General features: G+C 41.3%; 1 protein-coding gene across 9 annotated transcripts in view; it reads left to right on the top strand.

The window, feature by feature from the left end:
* CLEC16A (C-type lectin domain containing 16A) overlaps positions 1-26,039 on the top strand; it is a 293,814-nt gene that overhangs the window by 218,597 nt on the left and 49,178 nt on the right. For 8 of the 9 annotated variants that reach the window (XM_073647735.1, XM_073647726.1, XM_073647727.1 and 5 more), the window contains exon 21: positions 1,098-1,262. In XM_073647735.1, the coding sequence (XP_073503836.1) occupies positions 1,098-1,262 (165 nt within the window). Of the gene's footprint in view, positions 1-1,097; positions 1,263-12,393; positions 13,196-26,039 lie in introns of those variants that run through there. The other variant, XM_073647734.1, reaches the window with a different exon arrangement.

Genomic DNA, 26,039 nt, shown 5'->3' with positions numbered 1-26,039 from the left:
TTACACAGTGGCATAATCGCCATTCAGCACCTCTGCCGATCCAGCGCAGACCTCTCCAGAGTTCTGCCCGGTAAATGATGTCTGCTCTGTTCGAAAGTCGCGAGGACCACTGCAGCCAATGATTGGCTGTAATTATCAGGTGAGCGTTATTAGAGAAACATCCAATCACGGACTATGACTGCTATAGCGGCCGAGGAGACAACCACACAGAGCAGAGACATCTGGAACTTCCTACACTAAAGCTCTAGGGGGAGGGGAAACGTGAGTTTACTTTTGTTTAAAAACTGTTTAAGTGTAGAAAAAAAAATTAGTGATTAACAACCTTTCTAACAAGCAGAGCAAGAATGTTTGCGGTTAAACAGGGAGTACAATATTGTATCTAATGTGGGGACATTTATATATAATATATATATTTTCTCAATTTACTGTAATTTGTACTGTGTGATTTCCCATTAATTCAGCTTTTGTTTTTAGTAACCTGGAGAAGTGACCTCAGAGTTGTAACCCTACCGGCTTTTATTAATTAATGGTTTCACTTTCTATCAAGAATTGGCCTATAGCCTGGGTTTATAAGAAACTGGAAATACATGCAAAGACGACGCGCATTTAATGAGGACTGTTGTAATATCACATTTGTAAAAGTCTTTGTTTTAATAAGTTTGCAGAGAATAGTTCCACCATTTTTTTATATACCGTACATCACAAATGGAATCCCGAAAGGAGGATCCCTTCTTACATTAACTTAGAATTTCTTAATATAATATTTCAAAATGTATTTTCTAAAGCAGAAAATTCTGGGCCAAAATTTTTTAACCAACAAGTGACCTGTGTTCTTCTTTGTTCCTCTGAATTTGCATGTTGAAATCTGTAGAGAAGTGAAATGAAAGATAACTATAGTAATGATCTCCCCTCAAATCACCTCATGTTAATGATGAATCAATAAACGCATGTGAATGTCCAAGCAGCTTCATCCTCTGTAAGCGACAAAAGCAGTAAAGTTTGGGGTTTTTTCCTCAGCTGCTACCTTCCTAAATTGGGTAGAAATCCTCCAGTAGCATGACAAGGCTGGTAATTGCCATTTTTCTCACCTTTTCCAGCTCTTTTAGATCTACCAGTCCAGCCTTCTAAAGAAGTGATTGGTTTTGGACATAGTTCTTCATCAGCTCAGCATCTTCCCTTCCGGTTTTATGAACAATCTCGCCGTGTTGGGAGTGACCCCACCGTACAACGCTCTGTCTTTGCGTCCGTTGACAAAGTACCAGGTATGGTCAACAGAAGAAAATCTATTTTCATTGCTTAAATAAATCTAGTTTCAAAGTTGGTTGTGGTCCCTCTTTACCTGCTTAATGGTTTATCCTCACTTACATTAATATACCAGTTTCACTAGGTAAATGGCTTAATCCCTCTAAAGTCATCTGTAGTTGCTATATATTGCCTTCAATACCGGAAATTCCTTGTTGTTTTAGTTTATGGAAAAAGCTAGATGTTTCACCTCCCGCCATAAACTACAGTAGGGAAAGTCAAATTCATGCACAAACGTTTCTGCCTCTCTTGAGTTTTAAATATGGGGTACAAGAGATCAGTTAAGGGCCACAGGCATCCCGTGCCACACATTACGCATTCTGCCATACATACAGTGGTGGCCAAAAGTATTGGCACCCCTGCAATTCTGTCAGATAATACTCAGTTTCTTCCTGAAAATGATTGCAATCACAAATTCTTTGGTATTATTCTCTTCATTTAATTTGTCTTCAATGAAAAAAACACAAAAAGAATTGTCCTAAAGCCAAATTGGATATAATTCCACACCAAACCTAAAAAAGGGGGTGGACAAAAGTATTGGCACCCTTTGAAAAATCATGTGATGCTTCTCTAATTCGTGTAATTAACAGCACCTGTAACTTACCTGTGGCACCTAACAGGTGTTGGCAATAACTAAATCACACTTGCAGCCAGTTAACATGGATTAAAGTTGACTCAACCTCTGTCCTGTGTCCTTGTGTGTACCACATTGAGCATGGAGAAAAGAAAGAAGACCAAAGAACTGTCTGAGGACTTGAGAAACCAAATTGTGAGGAAGCATGAGCAATCTCAAGGCTACAAGTCCATCTCCAAAGACCTGAATGTTCCTGTGTCTTCCGTGCGCAGTGTCATCAAGAAGTTTAAAGCCCATGGCACTGTGGCTAACCTCCCTAGATGTGGACGGAAAAGAAAAACTGACGAGAGATTTCAACGCAAGATTGTGCGGATGGTGGATAAAGAACCTCGACTAACATCCAAACAAGTTCAAGCTGCCCTGCAGTCCGAGGGTACAACAGTGTCAACCCGTACTATCCGTTGACGTCTGAATGAAAAGGGACTGTATGGTAGGATACCCAGGAAGACCCCACTTCTTACCCCGAGACATAAAAAAGCCAGGCTGGAGTTTGCCAAAACTTACCTGAGAAAGCCTAAAACGTTTTGGAAGAATGTTCTCTGGTCAGATGAGACAAAAGTAGAACTTTTTGGGAAAAAGCATCAACATAGAGTGTACAGGAAAAAAAAAGAGGCATTCAAAGAAAAGAACACGGTCCTTACAGTCAAACATGGCGGAGGTTCCCTGATGTTTTGGGGTTGCTTTGCTGCCTCTGGCACTGGACTGCTTGACCGTGTGCATGGTATTATGAAGTCTGTAGACTACCAACAAATTTTGCAGCATAATGTAGGGCCCAGTGTGAGAAAGCTGGGTCTCCCTCAGAGGTCATGGGTCTTCCAGCAGGACAATGACCCAAAACACACTTCCAAAAGCACTATAAAATGGTTTGAGAGAAAGCACTGGAGACTTCTAAGGTGGCCAGCAATGAGTCCAGACCTGAATCCCATAGAACACCTGTGGAGAGATCTCAAAATGGCAGTTTGGAGAAGGCAGCCTTCAAATATCAGGGACCTGGAGCAGTTTGCCAAAGAAGAATGGTCTACAATTCCAGCAGAGCATTGTAAGAAACTCATTGATGGTTACCGGAAGCGGTTGTTCGCAGTTATTTTGGCTAAAGGTTGTGCAACCAAGTATTAGGCTGAGGGTGCCAATACTTTTGTCTGGCCCATTTTTGGAGTTTTGTGTGAAATGATCAATGATTTTATTTTTGCTTCATTCTCTTTTGTGTTTTTTCCTTGCAAGCAAATTAAATGAAGATAATACCAAAGAATTTGTGATTGCAATCATTTTAAGGAAGAAACTGAGTATTATCTGACAGAATTGCAGGGGTGCCAATACTTTTGGCCACCACTGTATATGTAGCTCTCACTATTGTGGATTTTGTGAGTTTCCGAAAACCAAGGATAACACTGGTTCTATAAAACTACAATGAAGATAGTTGCACACATGCATGGCCATGGCTCTTCCTCATCTACTCCTCAGAAGACCCCCATTTTGTTGATCTATAGGGATCCATTAGTGGTTACCAGTCCCTGCTCCCTTATCTACCACTCATTTCTGTTATCAAATGGTTGTGGGCCACACACAGTGGTTTGCAGGCTGCATGTGGCCCCCGTGCCAAAGGTTGTACATATCTACATTGGGGAAAAGTCGTCTACATCTGACCGGTCAACTGTCCTATGTGTCTCCAAAATTTCTTCCCTAACAGATGATGATGTGAGAATGAGCATTAAGCATGTTAAATGCCATCGCCCAAACTTTTTGTTCTCAGAAGAGAGCGGCTGCCACCCCAGCTGTCTGGCTGGTGCCTACGCCCCTCTCATTATTGAAAACATAGCATGGGGGGATTTGGTAGAATGGATGATGGCCAAACAAGCATTTCAATTGGGGAAAGACATGAGATACAATGGTGTGAAAGTGTTTTCCCCCTTCCTGATTACTTATTCTTTTCCATGTTTGTCACACTTAAATGTTTCAGATCACAAAACAAATGTAAATATTGGACAAAGATAACCCAAGTAAACACAAAATGCAGTTTTTAACCGCTTCAAGACCGCCCACTGTACATAAACGTCGGCGCTGCCTGGGCTCTGTGCAGCGCCGACGTTTATGAACGGTCGGTGGCCCCGCAGTCCTCAGGACCCCCAGGGTCCTGCAAGCGCTGCGGGTGCAGTGCGGAGCAACAGCTCTGACAGGGGACATCATCGGGACCTGATTGGATCAGATCCCAATGATGTTAACCCTTTGCTATCTTCTATATGCCGCGATCTATAGTGATCGCGGCATTTAGAAGATAGTGAGAGGAGAGGGGGTCGTCCACTTACCTCTCCGATGGCCCCCTGATGTCTTACAGGACCTGCCGTTGTCATGGCAGCCGGAGGTCACATGACCGCCTCCAGATCTGCCATATATGGTGTCCTGCTAGGCTCAGCCTGCAGCGGAAGTCTAGCAGGAGACAGTGTGAAACTGTCAGCAAAGCTCTCATGCAATGCAATACATGTCTATTGCATTGCATGAGAACAGTGATTAGAAAAATAAAAATTAATGTCCCATACAGGACTAAGTAAAAATGTAAAAAAGTCTAAAAAATGTTTTCAAACTGTTAAAAAAAAAAATCACAAAATAAATAAAAATAAATAAATAAAATATTAAACCAATAAATCCGTATATTTATGCAAAAACAAAAAAAGTACACATTTGGTATTGCCACGTCCGAAACAACCCGATCTATAAAACTGTCACACTAATTAACTCCTTCTGTACACACTGTAATAAAAATAAATAAAAAACGGAGCAAAAAAACTATGCTTTTTCATCATATCGCCAAACAAAAAGTGGAAAAAAATGCGATCAAAAAGCAAAATGGAAATAAAAATGGTACCAATGAAAACGTTATCTTGTTCCGCAAAGAAAAAGCCGCCATACAGCTCCATCAGCCGAAAAATAAAAAAGTTATAGCTCTCAGAATAAAGCGATGCAAAAAAAATATTTTTTCTATAAAATTGTTTTATTGTGTAAAAGCGGCAAAACATAAAAAAAAATACGGTATGTGTAGTATCGCTGTAAATGTACTGACCCGAAGAATAACGCTGCCTTATCACTTTTACCACACGCAGAACGGCATAAAAAAAACCCTCAAAAAACAATTCCTGAATTGTTGGTTTTTGTTAATTTTATCTCCCAAAAAACGGAATAGAAAGCGATCAAAAAATATCACGTACCCAAAAATGGTACCAATAAAAATGTCAACTCATCCCGCAAAAAACAAGCCGTCACATGACTGTCGGCTGAAATATGAAAAAATTATAGCTCTCAAAATATGGCGATGCAAAAACTAGATTTAGCAAAAAAAGCGTCCTTTAGTGTGTGACAGCTGTCAGTCATAAAAACCGATATAAATCTGGTATCTCTGTAATCGCACCGACCCGAAGAATTAAGTAATCACATCACTTATACTGCACGAGGTAAATAAAACCAATTCTTCACCTGCTACTGATTTGTTTATTATGTCTCCCAAAGATCGCAGTAAGGCTCTGCACATTTATCCTGAGCTCTGCGCTGAGCACTTACACCAGAGTTTCCGTGTAAATCTCTGAAAAACGTGATTCAGACGGAACGCATGACGGAAGATTCCCTGTAATGAGGCAGATATAGGCCACTGTGGATGCCATCTGGCCTGTGATCCCACGGTGTCAGTTTTTTTAGGCGTGCATAAAAGTGCGGTTGGCCACAGTTTTGTGCACTTCTGAAAAAAAGGACACCGCTAAACAGAGGCCAGATGGAGTCCAGAGTAACTCTGCTGCCTCATTACAGTGAATGGATCCTGCAGGATCTGAATTACATCCCTTGGAAATTTAGATGGAAACCCCGATGTAAGTGCTCAGCCTACAGCACCGGATAAATGTTGCGTAAAATGTTCCCAATAAAAGCTTCAACTCAGTCCTTAAAAAAAGCTAGTCCCCACTCAGGTCCGTCATCTGTTAAAAATATAAGGGACTTCCAAGTTACTGGTAGCAGAAAGGCTCTGGAAAAGCAAAATGTCCCTTGCCCCCCAAAAGAATTCAGAAAATTTTGTGCTTCCAAATCCAAATGCCTATTCTACAATAATTTGTTCTCCAATTGTCAAATAGCGCTCCATCCCTCCCAGATCTTGTCGTATGGCTAAGCGGTACGATACTGCCACATATGGGGTATTGCCACTTTTAGAGGAAATTGTGTGACACATTTCGGCACCATTTTTACCCATTGCCCTGTGTGAAAATGTAAAATCTGAGGGTAAAACATTTTTTTGTGGTAAAAATATAATTATGTTTTCTTCACTGCCCAGTGGTATAAATTTAAAAATTAAAAAATACTCACTACTTCCCTAGATGAATTCCTTGAGAGGTGTAATTTACAAAATGGGGTCACTTGTGGGGGTTTCTGCTGTTTCGGCATGTCAGCAACTCTTCAAATGTGACATGGTGTCTGCAACCTATCCCAGCCAACATAGCGCTCCTTTCTCTTCCGAACCCTGCCGTACACCAAAGCAGTGGTTTTCCCCCACATATGGGGTATCGGCGTACTCAGGTAAAATTGCACAACAAATTTCATGGTGCAATTTCTCCTATTACCCTTATGATAATGCAAAATTAAGGGATGAAAAACGTTTTTGTGGGAAAAATGTGAAAATTTTATTTTTACAGCTCAATATTATAAACTTCTGTGAAGCACCTTGGGGTTCAAGGTGCTCACCACTCATCTAGATAAGTTCCCTACGGGGTCTAGTTTCCAAAGTTGTGTCACTTGTAGGGGGTTTCCACTGTTTAGGCACATTAGGGGCTCCCCAAATGCGACATGGCGTCCGCTAATTATTCAAGCAAATTTTACATTCAAAAAGTCAAATGGTGCTCCTTCCCTTCCGAACCCTGCAGTGCGCCCAAACAGTGGTTTTCCCTCACATATGGGGTATCAGCGCGCTCATGAGAAATTACGCTACAAATTATGTAGTCCATTTTTTCCTGTTACCCTTGTGAAAATAAAAAAATTGGGTCTAAAGTAACATTTTTTTGAAAAAAAGTTAAATGTTCATTGTTTTCTTCCACATTCCAAAAATTCCCGTGAAACACCTGAAGGGTTAATAAACTTCTTGAATGTGGTTTTGAGCACCTTGAGGGGTGCAGTTTTTAGAATGGTGTCACTTTTGGGTATTTTCTGTCCTAAAGGCCCCTCAAAGTCACTTCAAATAAGATGTGGTCCCTAAAAAAACGTTTTTGTAAATTTTGTTGGAAAAATGAGAAATCGCTGGTCAACTTTTAACCCTTATAGCTTCCTAACAAAAAAAAATGTTGGTTCCAAAATTGTGCTGATGTAAAGTAGACATGTGGGAAATGTTATTTATTAACTATTTTGTGTGACATATCTCTCTGATTTAAGGGCATGAAAATTCAAAGTTTGAAAATTGCAAAATTTTCAAAATTTTGGCCAAATTTCCGATTTTTTTCACAAATAAACGCAAGTGATATCGAAGAAATTTTACCACTATCATGAAATACAATATGTCACGAATAAACATTCTCAGAATCAGGGGAATCCATTGAAGCGTTCCAGAGTAATTACTTCATAAAGTGACAGTGGTCAGAATTGAAAAAATTGGCTTGGTCACGAAGGCAAAAACAGGCTCTGGCGCGAAGTGGTTAAATGAAGGTCTTTATTATTAAAGGAAAAAGAAATCCAAACCTACAGGGCCCTGTGTGAAAACGTGATTGCCCGCCTTTCTTAAAATATAAATTAACTGTGGTTTATCATATCTTTGGGAAGCGGAGTTCAATTTCCCTAACAACACACAGGCCTGATTACTACCACACTGTTCTCAATCAAGAAATCACTTAAATAGGAACTGCCTGACAAAGTGAAGTAGACCAAAAGATCCTCAAAAGCTAGACATCATGCTGTGATCCAAAGAAATTCAGGAACAAATGAGAAACAAAGTAATTGAGATCTATCAGTCTGGAAAAGGTTATAAAGCCATTTTTAAAGCTTTTGGACTCAAGCAAACCATTATTCACAAATGGCAAAAACATGGAACAATGGTGAACTTTCCCAGGAGTTGCCGGCCTACCAAAATTACCCCAAGAGCGCAGCTATGACTCATTCGAGAGGTCACAAAAGACCCCACAACAACATCCAAAGACCTGCAGGCCTCACTTGTCTCCTTTATGGTCAGTGTTCATGACTCCACCATAAGTGAGAGACTGGGCAAAATGGCATGCATGGCAGAGTTCCAAGACTTAAACCACTGCTGAGCAAAAAGAACATAAAGGCTTATCTCCGTTTTGCTAGAAAACATCTTAATGATTGCCAACACTTTTGGCAAAATACTCTGTTGACTCACGATGGGCTGGGCCAGTTTTGTTGCTTCAGTACCCGGAAGACTTGCTGTGGTAAATGGAACCAGGAATTCTGCTGTCTACCAAAAAATCCTGAAGTAGAATGTCCTACCATCTGTTCGTGACCTCAAGCTGAAGCGAACTTTGGTTATGTAGCAAGACAATTATCCAAAACACACCAGCAAGTCCACCTCTGAATGGCTTAGGAACAACAAAATTAAGACTTTGGTGGGGCCTAGTCAAAGTCCTGACCTTAATCCGATTGAGCTGCTGTGGCGTGACCTTAAAAAGGCGGTACTTGCTTGGACACCCCACAATATGGCTGAATTACAACAATTTTGCAAAGATGAGTGGGCCAAAATTCCTCCAGAGCGTTGTAAAAGACTCATTGCCAGTTATCGCAAACGCTTGATTCGATTGCAGTTGTTGCTTCTAAGGATGGCCCAACCAGTTATTAGGTTTAGGAGGCAATCACATTTTCACACAGGGCCCTGTAGGTTTGGATTTCTTTTTGCCTTAATAAAGACCTTCATTTAAAAACTGCATTTTGTGTTTACTTATGTTCTCTTTGTCTAATATTTAAAAAAAAATTATGATCTGAAACATTTAAGTGTGACAAACATGAAAAACAATAAGAAATCTGGAAGGGGGCAAACACTTTTTCACACCACTGTATATATAGATGCCATCGAAAAGGGTCCGTTGCTTGAGCCTTTCTGAATAGATACTTGGTGAGTTTCTTTTTTCTGGTTTCCTTTTGCGTTTTGTCATATATAGTGGCTTTATTTTCATCCGCCAGATATACTTACTTCTTCATAATTGTGTACTCCGGTCTTATCAAAATAAAACTGGAGAAGCAGGATGTAGAGTTTAAATAATTACATCATCGCAAATCCCTGGCACGTCTCCAAGCGTGCGGTGAAAGATGACCTCGTGCGTGTCTGACTTGTAGCTCATCCAGTATTGCTGGAGAAATTAATAGCAATGACAGAAAATACTCCTTTATGTGTCTTCTAGAATTCTGGTCATCTCTAAATCGCCTTGAGAGATCTCATTTACTTGCTCACAAATGTAGCTACTGAAGTACTGTAAGAACATGACTGGAGTTATACTAATATTAGGAACACAAAAATAGCAGGAGTCACAAAGGACATTACACATGGGATCGGGATATGTATGTGCCATATATATACTACTGTGACAGTGTGTACAGGTCCATATCAATTGAGCAAAATAAAATTTTGTTTTTGCAAATGGCTGATTAGAAAAATAACAGAAGTGATACTCGCCCTGACTTATCCCACATAGCTCGAATTCAGAGGATTACCCAGTCCCCAATGGTCCCTACCATCTTTTCTCATTTACCCACTAAATGACTGAGCAGGCATTTCCTGTGTGTCGAGGCAGAACTAGGCGGTGAAGACCATTAAGGACCAGGTACTTGTCATGGGGAAGGATCTTAAAGGAATTATGTCACTTAATCTGAGTCCAGCATGTTCTAGGGGCACAAACTCTGATTCCAGCAATGTATCACTTACTGGGCTGCTTGCTGTGGTTTTAATAAAATCACTGTTTTATCAACAGGAAATTACCACTAGAGGACTAGTAAACCTGTAGTCCTCCATATTCATGAGCTCTGTTTAACCCCATCCTCTGTATTGATTGGCAGGTTTTTGCCTATGCACAGTGTACAGAAAGCTGCCAATCAGTGGTGTGGGCAGGGTTATTCAGGGCTCAGCGTTCAGAGAACTGGATGATCTGCAGCAGAAAAAAAAACTGTGATCCTTTCAAAACTGCAGCAAGCATCCTAGTAAGTGACACATCTGTTACGCTCGCGCCCGGACTGACTGGCGTGAGCGTGATTAGTGATCCCACTGGACCATGAACCGAGGAGTGCCTGGAGGGGCGTAACTAAGTATCAACCCGGTCCAACCAAGGTCACACGGCGGCTCAGTCAACTCCGTGAACCAGGAAGGAACCGAGCAGAGGCACCAGGTTCTACTCCAGGTCAGACTCCGGTCACAGCTGTTGACCCACACCAGGGAATGCAGGAACAGGCAGGTTAGACTGGCATGTAGACAGGTGGGTACTGGCAAGCACGGCTGGCATGCAGACAGGTGGATATTGACAGGCACAGCTGGTATGCAGACAGGTGGGCACTGGCAGGCGCGGCTGACATGCAGAGAGGCAGGTACTGGCAGGTAGGAACGTAGGCAGGATAGGGACCAGTACAGAGTGGGATACAGGAACGGAGCCGCAGGTGCGGTAGACAAGCAGAGCGGAGCAAAACTGCAGATGCGGTGAACAAGCAAAGCAGAGCAAAACCGCAGATGCGGTAAGCAAGCAGAGCAGAGCAAAACCCACAGATGCGGTGAACAAGCGGAGCAAAGCGAAACCGCAGATGCGGTAAACAACCAAAGCAGAGCAAAACCCGCAAATGCGGTGAACAAGCAAAGCAGAGCAAAAACGCAGATGCGGTGAACAAGCAAAGCAGAGCAAAACCGCAGGTACAGTGAACAAGCAGAGCAAAGCAAAACCCGCAGATGCGGTGAACAAGCAAAGCAGAGCGAAACCGCAGGTGCGGTAAACAGGCAGAGCAGAGCAAAGCAAAACCCGCAGATGCGGTGAACAAGCAGAGCAAAGCAAAACCGCAGATGCGGTGAACAAGCAAAGCAGAGCAAAACCCGCAGATGCGGTGAACAAGCAGAGCAAAGCAAAACCGCAGATGCGGTGAACAAGCAAAGCAGAGCAAAACTGCAGATGCGGTAAACAAGCAGAGCAGAGCAAAACCCTGCAGATGCTGTGAACAAGCGGAGCAAAGCAAAACCGCAGATGCGGTGAACAAGCAAAGCAGAGCAAAGCCCCCAAATGCGGTGAACAAGAAAAGCAGAGCAAAACCGCAGGTACGGTGAACAAGCAGAGCAAAGCAAAACCCGCAGATGCGGTGAACAAGCAGAGCAGAGCAAAACCGCAGGTGCGGTAAACAAGCAGAGCAGAGCAAAACCGCAGGTGCGGTAAACAAGCAGAGCAAAGCAAAACCTGCAGATGCGGTAGACAGGACAGGGCTCTGTTCACATGGAACAGACTGGAAACACAAGAAGATAGCTGGAACACAAGAGTTAGATACGGAGGCAGGGAAACAGAACGAGCAGAACCAAATACACACAAGGTACTTGCAATGAAGTAGCGAGTGGACACAAGACTCACAAACAGAAGTACAGAGACAACGAGTAGGAGTTAGGTGCAGGTTCAGATACTGCAGGAAAAGGGGAAGGTGCAGACATAAGAGACAAACAGGTAAAGAACTAGGACACTGTTCAGACAGGATCTGAACCAAGAACAAAATACAGGAACAAGCCTGGGAACTCAGCCCCCAGGGTGGCGGAAACAGACTAGAAGTCAAAGATACAGGTAACAGGCCTGGCTACTCAGCCCCCAGGGTGGCAGAGCAGACTAGATACAGGACAGGACCTGGCAACTCAGTTGCAAAAGACAACGTGAGTGAAAGTGTTGCTCAGGTCCCTCCTACTGGGTGGAGAGGGTTTAAGTATCCAGTGACTCACAGCAATAGGCTGGGGACGCATTAGGACTGTGCACTCAGTAACTATAAGAAACAGGCAGAAGCCGTGCCGATGCACTAAGCAGTCAGACAAGAGACATGGACACAACAGATACTGAAACAAAATGTGCAGCCTGGACTGACAGGTAAGATTGCGGTCTTGCATGGTGGGAGGTGGTGCACCATGTAAGCACGCTGCCAGGAATATTACAACATCACTGGAATTCTAGCCTCTCCTCCTATATCAGGCTGCTCTCAGATGAGGTAACAAAAATCTGCTGACTGGTTGGTCAGTATTTCACATCAGTATTTGGAAGCCAAAATCAGTGATAAATGCAGAAATGGTGACATGTTTCTATTATACTTTTCCCCTAGTTGTTCCACTCCTGGTTTTGGCTTCCAATACTGATGTAAAATACTGACCAAATACTGAACGTGTGAATGTGGCCTAAGGGCAAGTATTACTACTTTTATTTATCTATTTTTTTTTTTTTAAGAAAAAGACTTTTAGAAAAACATTTCTCCACTAAATAACCCTTTTTTTGTTCTAGTAACACGGCACAGTACATGATTGTTCTTCACAAAGGAGCATATTACGTGACTTGGGAGACTCTGGAGTGTAGTACAAGTCTACAGAAATCCATGTGGGTTCCTTAATGGTCGTGTAGTACCTTCAAAATAAGAAAATGAGCGTAGCCAGATGAGAGAAAAGCGAGAAACAAGTTTGGAAGAAGGGGGTCAGGTGTCGAAGAGGAAGATGGCTGGTCTCACTCAGACTGTTGCATGTTCCAGTTTCAATGACTCTATCATGTTTAAGCATTGTACACTTCCAGCATTGCCATCTTGGGTTCTGATACAACCAAGACTAACATTTGCACGGAGTTTGGGTGATCCCCCACTGTTTTCTTGGATTCTGGTGATTCTTGATTCTGCAATCACAAACCATATGCTGTTGTGGTTTGCTTGTGCACATGAGCCGCTATGTGTGGCCTCTCCCATAAAGTAGATGAACATATAATTTATTACATATTTACTTGTTGGCTTCTCGGGAGGACCTTGCCAGAGTTTATTCTGTGGCCTTTTAACCTTACTCTTGAGGGACTTTTAATTATTGTTACCATTAGTTTCCGACGGACGTTGCATTTACGCAGCCGTCAACTAATTTCCCAACATCAAAAAGCAAGATCACATTTCTACTTCTGTAGCTCTTCCTAAACCTAAAGATGAATGATCACGGTTTAGGAGTACAACTAGTACATTGATTTATGTGTATTTTCTTGTATCATGATATTCAGGGACAAGATGTGGGTCTTCACGTTATGTAAAGAACAAGGGGGTGATATTGCACTTTTGTTGCAGTTTTTTCAGTTTTGGTTTTTTTTTATGCATTTTGCTCATCTTGGAAAATTAATAAATAATGTATTTTGTATGCTTTGGCTGCTTGATTTGTTATAATTGGGTGCCTAGTGTTTTTTTTTTTATCACTCTCCGCTATGCTCTAGTTACAATTTAACAATTTGTGTTACTATGTGTGAATACTTAAACTGACCTGTTTAGTTTTGGGAGCAAGAAGCGGACAAAACGTAATTTATACTATAGATTTCCTTTGTAAAGGAAAACAATGACGGCAGTCCAGACTCTTTGGAGCCGTTCCGTTTCTTCACTTTCCATAGATATTTTCCAGAAGTGTCATATAGGGAGTTATTAGCTGAGAAATTACAGAAAGCAGAGAATTGGGATTTTGAATATTTGCACATTTACTATTTCATTTTTTTGTCTGTATGTGGCTGGTTATTCTTTTTACAGTATATTATTGTTTTTACTGCTTACTTCTGCTGTGAAGGCTGTGAACTATGCCATAAAATTCATGTAAAGCACCACTCCAGCTTTTTTTTTTTTTTTCAAAGCGCTGGAGTGGCGCTTTAAATGTAAGTCCCCTGCCCACGGTCATATACGAAGTCTCCGGCATCTTCCCCATTTTTCAGCACCACTCCGGTCCCATAGCGCCATCTTGTGAGCACAGCTTCTGAGTGGCCGGAAGTCAAAAGCTACATCACAAGCTCTCAATACAAGTCTATGAGACCAGAACGAGGCTCTCAGAGACTTGTCTTGAAAAGTGACCTCCGCGCCACTCCATGAAACCCTGGAGCTGCTGGCAGTTTTGATGGAGACCAACTGGAGCGATGCTGGAAAACGACAAAGGCAGCAGGTGAGCATCAGACAGGTGGCAGGTGAATTATATTTAAAGCACCACTCCATTGGTGCAAAAAAAATCAACGTTGGAGTGGTGCTTTAACTTTTTTTTTTTTAGATCACAGAATTTGCAGGGGTTTTTTTTCTGAACAACCAGTATCAATATTAGATATTTTCTAAAAGAGCAAGTTAACGTTAATCCTCCTCCATAAACGTCTATAAATAAAAAAAACTTCCTGTTTTCAATTCCATAAACCACAGTCCCTGTGAAATGTTTGATTAGTGATAGCCAATTTTGCATTATGGGAATGGTTTATTCATAGCATAATCCTTTATACTGGATATACTTTTTAGACCTTTGATCTTCTATATGGGATCGTGACATCAGCCATGATTGGTGTTGACACAGACTATGGCTGTTTAACCCCTCAGACGCTGCTCTCAATAGTGACTATGGCAACTAGATGGCTAACAGAGCATGGGGGCTCCCTCTTTAACCCCATCAGCACCCCGAGATCATGATTGTGTGGTCCTGATGGTTGCCTTATCAATTCAGGGCCAAATAGTGACCTCATGGTCTGCCAGCTATAGTGCCTTGTACAGATCTTACAGTAGGTGGTAAAGATAACATTTTTCATTCTAGTTATGCCACTTTGTGTTAATTTCTGAAAAGCATCTGAAGAGTTAATAAACTACTTGACAGCAGTTTTGAATATGGTGAGGGGTGCTGTTTTTAAAATGTTATCACTTTGGGGGTTGGATCCCTTTAATAAGAACAATATGGAGTAATCTAAGCAGTTTATATAACAGATATATGTTGACTATATACTAGATTGTTAAAAAAGATGAGCTAGCTGGTGCAATTGCTTCTTATATGTTATGGTTCTGTGTATTGCAAATTAGAAATGGGTCATACAAAGGACACATTGTTAAATACTTAAGAGTATCTTGGCTTGGTATGTTTTTTAATCCTAATTCCAAAGACTTTCAGTTGAAATTTTGGAACTACGGGGGGTGTAACTACAGCGGGTGAAGAAGTTTCCGTCACACACAGGCTCTTGTACTGTGGGGCACCCAGAGGTCTTGCTGCCATAAAAGAGGACATCTGCATTTTAGTATTTAAAGAAGCTCTTGACGGCAACTTCTTCAGCCTCTGCACACGCAGCAGCCTCGCTAGGTAGCTCTGCCCTTGTAGTACTTCCAGTCAGCCCAACACAGGTGTTTCTGCTAGAAAATTCTAAAATAAACAGTCTTGCACACACACCGTTAGTCACATGAACCCATCACAGGCTACCCTTTTTATTTTATTTTCTACACAGCAGTAACCCACCAAGACAAACAGATAATTTCTCAACAGTTTCACCAGTTACTATAAACTATGATAATGCGTTTAACTATGTACTTATCTGCCTCCTCTGTACTTAGCAGCCTCTCTAGGTAGCTCTGCACTTCTAGTACTTCCAGTCAGCCCAGCACAGGTGTTTCTGTGACAAAAAAAATGATATCATATACCTTTCTAAATATGTATGTAAGTTAGTGTAGTTGTATTAAAATACTTGCCAATCGTCGGCTTCTCCAGTTTCCAGCGCAGCTCCGCTACTCTGCAAATCAGACTCGCCGGATCACACTAGAAGTTATGTATGTTCCAGAAGTCGCAATCAAGGTATACGTCTATGGAGCCTTGATCTAAAACTCTGTAGGCTTGCACTGATGAAAGTAAAACTGTTTCACACTACAATTCCTGGAGAGCCAGCAAGAGAGAACCAGAAGAGGACCGGAGCAGCGCTGGAAACTAGATAAGACGGCGATTGGTAAGTATCTTAGTACAACTACACTAAACTACACTATATTTACAAAGGTTTAGGGGATAATATTTTTGGTGGAACTGTTCCTTTAATGAGTTGTCAATAGCCTCATACTTTATCTATATGCTTTGTAGATGTGCTGTGCATATAGTGGCAGGGCAAATGTTTTTTGAGCATCTTTACCTTCTAGTTTGAAATTATAGTTACGATAGACGAGGCGATTGGTTTCATGCACAATGTATGAAGTACAGATTATATATATATATATATATATATATATATATATATATATATATATATATATATATATATATATATATGGTTAAAGTATGTACCGTATGTTACTAATGTTGGCAGCATTAAATTAATGGAATAGTCCCTTCCAGTTCTGCTGAGCCGAGTTTAAACTAAGCCAAAATCCATATTAAAATAGTTTATTTTTTTTCAGTGTCCAGCTAACAAACATTATGGCTTCTAAACCAAAATAAATGGTTATTACAGCCTGTCTTAAATTCTCGTGGGTCAAGTTAATTAGAAATTAGCTGCTCTGCTCAGATATTGTGGCTAAGAAATCTTTACTTTGTCATTGATTTTTCTTAACTTCCGATAATAATGGTGGTTTTCAACTCGTGATTTATTGTTATTGTATATTTAAAACATCTAGCTGCCCCCAATCCCCTCACTTTCCTGGAACCATGCTTTAAAATATTTTTTTTATTGCTTTCTAATATTTTCCTTAATTAAATGGTTTACATCCTATTTTGTACCTTGATGGTAAACAGAAAAAAAATGGGAAAAAGCAATCTTAGGCCTGCAAGCGTTTCTGGAACATAAAATTATTTTGTTTAAGAATATAATCAACTTTTTTTAAAACCTCATCCATAAAAATCAAAGTCTATCCATCTCTATGAATACATACACATATCTATCTATCTATCTATCTATATACACTGCTCAAAAAAATAAAGGGAACACTTAACAGAATATAACTCCAAGTAGTTCAAACTTATGTGAAATCAAACTGTCCACTTAGGAAGCAACACTGATTGACAATCAATTTCACATGCTGTTGTGCAAATGGAATAGACAATAGATGGAAATTATTGGCAATTATCAAGACACACTCAATAAAGGAGTGGTTCTGCAGGTGGGGACCACAGACCACATCTTAGTACCAATGCTTTCTGGCTGATGTTTTGGTCACTTTTGAATGTTGGTTGTGCTTTCACACTCGTGGTAGCATGAGACGGACTCTACAACCCACAGAAGTTGCTCAGGTAGTGCAGCTCATCCAGGATGGCACATCAATGTGGGCTGTGGCAAGAAGGTTTGCTGTGTCTATCAGCATAGTGTCCAGAGGCTGGAGGCGCTACCAGGAGACAGGCCAGTACACCAGGAGACGTGGAGGGGGCCGTAGGAGGGCAATAACCCAGCAGCACGACCGCTACCTCCGCCTTTGTGCAAGGAGGAACAGGAGGAGCACTGCCAGAGCTCTGCAAAATGACCTCCAACAGGCCACAAATGTGCATGTGTCTGCACAAACGGTTAGAAACCGACTCCATGAGGGTGGTTTGAGGGCCCGACGTCCACAGATGGGGGTTGTGCTCACAGCCCAACACCGTGCAGGACACTTGGCATTTGCCACACAACACCAGTATTGGCAAAATCGCCACTGGCGCCCTGTGCTCTTCACAGATGAAAGCAGGCTCACACTGAGCACATGTGACAGACGTGACAGAGTCAGGAGATGCCGTGGAGAGCGATCTGCTGCCTGAAACATCCTTCAGCATGATCGGTTTGGCAGTGGGTCAGTAATGGTGTGGGGTGGCATTTCTTTGGATGGCCGCACAGCCCTCCATGTGCTCGCCAGAGGTAGCCTGACTGCCATTAGGTACCGAGATGAGATCCTCAGACCCCTTGTGAGACCATATGCTGGTGCGGTTGGCCCTGGATTCCTCCTAATGCAGGACAATGCTAGACCTCATGTGGCTGGAGTGTGTCAGCAGTTCCTGCAAGATGAAGGCATTGAAGCTATGGACTGGCCCGCCCGTTCCACAGACCTGAATCCGATTGAGCACATCTGTGACATCATGTCTCGCTCCATCCACCAGTGTCACGTTGCACCACAGACTGTCCAGGAGTTGGCAGATGCTTTAGTCCAGGTCTGGGAGGAGATCCCACAGGAGACCATCCGTAACCTCATGAGGAGCATGCCCAGGCGTTGTAGGGAGGTCATGCAGGCACGTGGAGGCCACACACAATACTGAGCCTCATTTTGACTTGTTTTAAGGACATTACATCAAAGTTGGATCAGCCTGTAGTGTGTTTTTCCACTTTAATTTTGGGGGTGACTTCAAATCCAGGCCTCCATTAGTTAATAAATTTGATTTCCATTGATGATTTTTGTGTGATTTTGTTGTCAGCGCATTCAACTTTGTACAGAACAAAGTATTCAATGAGAATATTTCATTCATTCATTCATTCAGATCTAGGATGTGTTATTTGAGTGTTCCCTTTATTTTTTTGAGCAGTGTATGTATATGTGGGCCATGGATTGCAAACAAAATTTTTTATTTTGCACGCCCCAAAAAGTAATTTTCCTTATCAATTCATTCAAGACTGTTTCCTATGTTGCAGACAATGAGTTCACTCCAATGAAAGTCTTAGGAGCATAGGTAAAGTTTAGGCTTAAATTCTAGTTAACAAGAATTCAACCACAGGTAGGTCTAATTATTCATTGAACAAGTGTCCAGCAGACAGTTGACTATTAGGGTTGAGCGAGTATGTTCTGTCCGAGTATGCTCGGGTGAGCTCCGAGTATTTACAGCTGGTCGGTGATGAGGTTAAATCGCTCCCGTGTGCATGATTTGCAACTGTTTGACAGCTTTATTACATGTGAGGAATGTTTAAGAAATAGACATTCCTCCCATGTAATAAAACTGTCAAACAGTTGCAAATCATGCACACGGGAGTGATTTAACCTTATCACCGAGCAGCTGTAAATACTCGGAGCTCGGCCCGAGCGTACTCGGCGAAATGGTTAATAGAACATACTCGCTCAACACTATTGACTATAAAAGGGGATTACTTAACAAGGAAAACTATACTGAGGCTGTTACCTTCAGTAATTTGAAACACAGATGATTTTCTCCAGCACACTAAGTGCTGAAAGGGGTTAAGCTGCCATTTTAAGGGCTGGATTTTTGAGAACAACCCTAGAGGGGTGGGAGGTTCTCCATATCTCCACCCCCGGGTATGGTCTGAGGTTTAAATAGACTGCCTGCTCAGGTGTTCAGTGTTCAGTAGGTCTGGAGAGAGGATCTCCAGATATGTTTTGAGATAACCTGAACCATGTGGAGTTGCTAAACTCTGAGCAGGTGGACTGTGCTTTGTGTGACCACTTTGTTTTGTTTGTTTTCTTGTTTTGCCCAAAGGGCTGTGTTTATTTTTGCTTCATCATGGTTTATGATGCCTGTATAATAAACCAGGGTAGAATTTAAAGAGACAGTGTTCCAGTGTCTACCTCCGTAAACAGCTAAGTGAGCTGATCTACTACAATATATACATATATATTGTAAGAAGGTGTCGGGTAAGTGGTTGACAGCATGAATGTATCACTGACGTGGCTAGTATCAATGATGTAAATCCCGATGAGTCTCTACAGGTAACACTAGTTTACTGAGTAATTTGTTTTGAGTAGTTTGTCTTATGTCCGGGTTTTAGGAGTGGCCAGAGAGCCTGGTTGGGAAAGGTCGTTCCCATACTCAAACCCAAGCCTTACAGGCCCAATAAAAGGCAGCTGACACAGCTCAGAGTTTGTTCTGTGGTTGGGGGGTTTCCTTACAGTGATATGCCCCACACTCTTCTCCTCCTTTCCAGTCTCATCCCCGCAGTTGTGTTCTAGCCAGTACACACTTTCCACCTCCCTCCCAGAAGGCGCATATTATCATATATTATGGACCCTGAGTGTTTTGCACAAGGTTTTGGACTGTGTTTTTTTTTATTTTGAGTCTTACTGATCATGATCTCTGACAGTGCACACTATTTCTTTATCTAACAACAATCTCATCTGATTAATTATTATCTCATCTCTCCTTTGCAAACTTTTCCCTGCAGGCTTCCTTTAAGTGTAAAAAAAGATATGCATGAGGAAATGAACCTATACCTGTGAACACATCTCTATCACAATATTATGTCACATGGAAAAAAACTTGCGTTCCCTTTAGCATTTACAATTTCCTTAAGCGTACTAGAAGTTGACTTTTGCTCTATGTGCTTAATTCTAGGTTTGCTTCACGTAATCCAACTTAAAGTCCACGTTCCCTTACTCATTTTATTGCCAAAAACAGGGACTAGTCTTAGCAGGAAGAAAAAATATGGCAGTGCCCCCTTCTATATAAGAATTGGATGAGATTAGTAAAGCATGGCTTCTTTTCTTTGCACCACTCTTGTCCATGAGTTGCCTGGTATTGCAGTTGAGCTCCTTCATTTTAATGATGCAGCCATGTTTTTCCAACCGCTTTATATGCTGTAATTGATTGGTCATTGCTGTTCAGTGAAAAGGAAAGAAACTTTTGTACAATATTCTTGTTCTGTTCTAGCGAGTTGTCTCATGAGGATTTCTTCTTTTATGTAAATATGACACAAAGGTTAGAAAAACTCAGCATTTTCAAGTTTGTAAGGAAAAAGAAATTTGAGCAGCTGAAAGGAAAATCTTAAAGCATGAGCTGTTCTTTACTGTTCTGTTTGTGTATCCTGTCTAATATTTTATACAAATGATGGCATAAACGTCTCTTAAAAGAATATTATCATATTAAGTCGCTTTAGTTAGACAGCATGAAAATACACAAGTCTGCCAGTGACTTGATTTTTCTATCTGCTATCATTCTCCTGCATTGAGAGCTTATATCTTTCATAGTGTAGAGCTTGTTTCCATGAATCTCGACCTCGACAACCTGTCCAAGAGTGTGCAGTACTTAAATTATAGGAAAGGGTTAACCAATAAAAAGTTACCTATATCCAGTTCTTTGATTTCTATATAGCAGTTATCTGCTCCCCTCCTTCACAGCTCCTAACAAGCTGCTGTTATAAATCTTGCAAAATCACTATCCTCCATTTTCTACAATTTTTACAGTAGGTCTCCTAAGCATGGATCTCGGCTCTCACTGTCCAGAGCTGTGTCCTCCTTGTTCAAATGCTCTGAAATCTCTTTGTGAATACAAATATATCAGTGTAGACTCTAGAACAAACCACTGATGGCTGAATGTGTTACAGCAGACTTTGTGCTGAGCTGTATAGTTCTACTAATACTGAGCTGCTGTCAGTCAGGGCCAGGGGCGCTATCACAGCCGCCGCGTTCTATACACAGAGCGGTAAGCCCATGCCACTGCCGCCCAGTAACTAACACCAAACGCTGTCAGAAGGAATAACCTTCATTTCCTCCCATTAGCAGGGCTCTAGGTGGCTGCGACGGGCAGGTTCAGAACACTATTAACCTGCAGATTAACCCCATATCTGCAGGTTAAAAACGTTTTTTCACGTGAACGGTTCCCTTTGATATACACTATATAAATATGTACAGACATATGTCAACATATTTGGAGGGGTGTAACGTTTTAGAGCAGTGCGTGTCCCTTTGGTTATCCATTTCGGTAAAAGGGTATTACCCTAATAGATTTTTTTAATCTAAATTCCAATAGTTTGTAAAAAAAAAAAAAAGAAAAAGGAAAGCTTATAAAATACCATATTTTCACTGCAAAACACAGATAAATGGAAAAAAAATAGAAATGTCTAAGAAAAACACACGGGCTGCGTGTAGAGAAGTGTATCACAACATTATGGAAAATATTTCCTGGACCAGCAGGTTTGTGTAGCTACACGTGAAATGTATTGTATTTTGTTCTTTCTTTTTTTAATGGAGAAGTCAGCTGGGCTCATTCATTCATGATGTTAGTGGGGTACTTTCACATCCTGACCTTCCTTCATCACTTCATTAAACCTTCTGACGTGTCCTCACAATTCTGGTGTTGGATCAGAGATTTCACCTAGTGTGCAATAATTCCAATGCACATATATCTCCATTGAAGGCTCCATCATGGGCCTCATTCGCAGACTCCATCATGTTTGACAGGAAGGATGTTGCAGCAGGCGGACACCACAACAGAATCCTGTGTGCCCCATTACAAGTCAGTAGGGTCTATTGGCTCTCTTGGTGTCCATCGTGATGGATCTGGCACTGCCTAGAAGAAAATGGAAACTGTTTCTTTCAGAATATACTTGTGATGTGTATTTATAGATGTTACTTGAGGCTGAGGTTTCAGAACATGATTGCACTTCTAGCTGCATTCCCTTCCCTGAAGTCACGTGGCTGACTGACTTCTCTGTCAATCACTGTGCTTGTTAACTCTGTTATTTTCCTGTCATAATATTAGACCTGCATATATACAGAAAAGCCACCTTATTGATCAAGCCGTACAAGTGCCTTGTGTCAAAGCCAATGAATTATGCATGCTGTATACAAGCAGGATAACATACCGGCCAGCATTCATACAGGAGAACATACTGGAGCACTGAGAACACCCTTCAGCCTCTGTAAAACCTTGCAAATTTGGACTCTGGGTAGTCATTTGTGACATATGCTCATTTTACTTTTTATTAGGGCTCGTGCAGACAACTGTATTTTCGGTCCGAGTGGAATCCGACAAAACATCGGATTTCACTCGGACCAATGTTATTCTATGGGGCCGTGCATGATTTTCACGGACTGACAGAATGGAGAAGATGGAGAAATGTTTTTTTTTCCATCTTCTCCTCAACCGAGAAAATTAGATCACACTGTGATCAAACCCTGATCAGAGTGTAATTGGTATAATCGGCCCGATTCTCTTGGATGAGAGAAAATACTGTGGTGTGACCATAGCCTATGTCTTGCTTTTTACCCTTATATGTTAATAGGATCCTATTTTTAAGTCTGCATAAACCATAAGGTGCATTCACACATCACGATCCTAGATACACTCGTTTCACAATAATCGTGCAACAGGCTGCTCATTACCCTACAAACTAAAAAAAATGCTCATTCGTCGGGTAAAAGGCTCTTTTTTGGTTTTCCTAAATGATCACTGTTCTTGGCAGCGCATTGTGTAAATAGGACCTGCTTCTAACACAAGTAGAATACGTGATCTGGTTCCATGAAGGCGATATTCAACGAGACCTGCTTGCTCCAATCTAAAACCTTCTATCATCTTTAGTCCATATTCACACATTAGCAAACTGTCAGGATTTAGGTTCGGATTCCAAGGCTAAATTCTTAGTGAATTCGCTGACATTCTACCAATAACATCTTTGTTGTCAGGATTCTACAAGGCAAATCTGTAGTTTAGATCCATTTAATAAGAGAGATCAGATTTTGTATACCCCCCAGGGGTACATTATTGATTATTACCCATTCTGACTTTCTTGTATGAGGAAAAAAAAGGAAATTCAGAAACCAATTACAAGAATTTGAAAGCTTTCCCACACAAGAAACCGTATAATGCGAAGGGGGAATACTCCCTACTCTGCCATTTACGAGAATGCTCCTGTCTCTGGGATATCTAGGGAGTTCCCTTATCCTTTGGAACAGTAATAGTATTTTCAGTTTAGCATGTTGCGTAACTTTTCTCTAGAATCGTTCTGCAGCTATTGTGCGTTGAGTGGTTATTTTGGCGGAATCTCTTTATAAAGTTATAATCATAAGTGCTGTTATAATGAGGCCATCATTAATTACACAGTATTGCGTTACAATGGCTCGCCGGATTCTTTGTAATCATGTCATTTTTGAGAGTAGGCTGTTATGGTTTCATTTAGCAATTACCAGGGATACATTTCATTGTGTACTATTACACATTGGACTACATCTACAATCCAGCCAAGACCTTACCTCATCGCAGCCGTCATCCGTATCTCTACTGTAAGCCCACGTGATCTCATGCTGTCCTTCTCCATCTGGAAAAATGCCCTTACTCTTCATATACTTTCCCAAGTTTTCACAGTTGTTGCGTGTAGGGATATTATTGCCATTCATTTACCCCTATCACACCGTGCACTGAAATATTTGCTGCTCCCCTGTAACACATGTCAACTCCATTGTTTGTCCAGAGAACCGTCTTGACAATCTGTCTCCATTCAAAAAGTTGAGCTAGTTGGTACAGAACAGTAATTACCTACCCGTGTGCTGTAGATTTAACCCCTTTATTACTGGGACATTTTTTTCACTTTTGTTCATTTGGACCTGCATGTGGAAAATACTGAGAATCCTGAACACTTTATGGGCAAATGGAATTGAGGTGCTGGAAACCAAAGTGTGAGTGTGGCTACTGAAGTAGTAGGCTATGTACACAGAATTTTTGGAGGAGAAACTGGGTGAACAACCTTCAAATCCTCTTCCAAATCTTAATAGTTTTCAAAAACTCAGTTTCCTCAAAAAAAACCCTCAAAAGTAGCCACTAACTACTACGAAAACCGAAAACTCTACAAAAAGACTCCATGCAAATCTCAAAATCTGCATCGTAAGTTGAGCAAATTTGCAGCAGTAGTTAATTTATGCTGTGGGTTTTCTCTTCAAAATTGTAAAATCTCGTCCTCAATGGTGGTACTGTACTATGGAGCTAAAGAAAATCCATTGGATATCCAGCCCTCATGAGCGTACCCCAAAAGTACGTTTTGGTAACATCTTCCCAGTACCAATATAGTAATAAGAAAAGGCTGTGCAATCTCTGAAATAGGCGCTGTTATATTCACCTATCACATTCAACCTTTTCCAGACTGGAAAACTGTTCAATAAGAACGTGCTTATCACTTTTCTGCCTATAAGAGGAATATAGAATTACTCGACTTAATGTGTAAAGAAAACCTATACGAATGAAAAATGAGGGTTTCTTTCCATGATGCTGTGGCTACAAACTCCTTACTCGTTTCCATCTTTACCTTTTACAGTCCACTGATTGCATCCATTATTGTACAGCAATTAAAGGGTTATTCCCAAAATGGAACATTCTCCCCAATGGGATCCCTGGTGATCCGGAAAGCGTGGCTCTGGATATTTCCAGCAGTTCCATAGACTATGACCAGAACAGAGATTCACTATGCAACCCTCTGCTCGATTCAAAAACCCCATTCTCGGGATCCAGAGCCCCAATCTATACATAAGGAATAACTTTTAATTACAGGAGTGCCCCTTTAAGAAACAAGTGTAAAAAACAAAATCATTAGTGTGAGAAGTGTGGGTGACGGGTACAGTATAAGTCAGCAGGCTATGACGCAGAAACCCTGTGTGCACTGGCAAAAAAAGGATTTTGAATGGCAATTAAATGAAAGTTTATAGAATTTTCTGGCTCTTCGCTTTCAGGGCAGGGTTTCATAGCAGCTGGGGAGCAACATTATCCAGATATTAAATCACTTCCACTACTCCTACTATTACAACGTTATTTTTATGGACTCACCATGTATAAAGATTAGTGATGAGCGATCGTGCTCATTTAACCCTTTAAACAAGCACGCTTGGGTACTCCCCGAGTAGTTTCGGCATGCTTGGAGTTTCAGCCGTCGCGGCTGCATGTGTCGCGGCTGTGACATTATTGTGACACATATAGGGATTGCTTGTTTGTCAGGCAATCAGAAGGGGCAGAGACCTTGATTCCAGTGATATCACTTACTGTGCTGCTTGCTGTAGTTTTGATAAAATCCCTGTTTTGCCTGCTGCACATTTACCAATTCTCTGAATGCTGAGCTCTGCATAACCCCCGCCCACACCAATGATTGGCAGCTTTCTGTGTAAACTCTGCATAGGCAGAAAGCTGCAAATCATTGGTGGGGTGCGGGGTTATACGGAGCTTATAACTATGGAGGACTACGTGGCAGCAGGTTTACTAGTCTTCTAGTGATAAAATCACTGTTTTATTAGCAGGAGATAATCAAAACTACAGCAAGCAGCCCAGTAAGTGACACATCACTAGGATTAGCATTTCTCTCCACATTATGCTGCTCTCAGGTTTAGCTGGCAAAATCCTGGTGACAGATTCCCTTTAACTATATACAAATGCTTAAAAAAATAAAGAGAACACTCAAATAACACACCCTAGATCTGAATGAATAAAATATTCTCGTTGAATACTTTGTTCTGTACAAAGTTGAATGTGCTGACAACAAAATCACACTAA

Source organism: Phyllobates terribilis, unplaced genomic scaffold (genome assembly GCF_046119375.1).
Source record: "Phyllobates terribilis strain yellow unplaced genomic scaffold, ASM4611937v1 Scaffold_9__5_contigs__length_417890890, whole genome shotgun sequence".
NCBI classification, from domain to species: Eukaryota; Metazoa; Chordata; class Amphibia; order Anura; family Dendrobatidae; genus Phyllobates; species Phyllobates terribilis.
The sequence above is the reverse complement of the archived record's forward strand: the minus strand, read 5'-3'. Positions and strand labels throughout refer to the sequence as shown.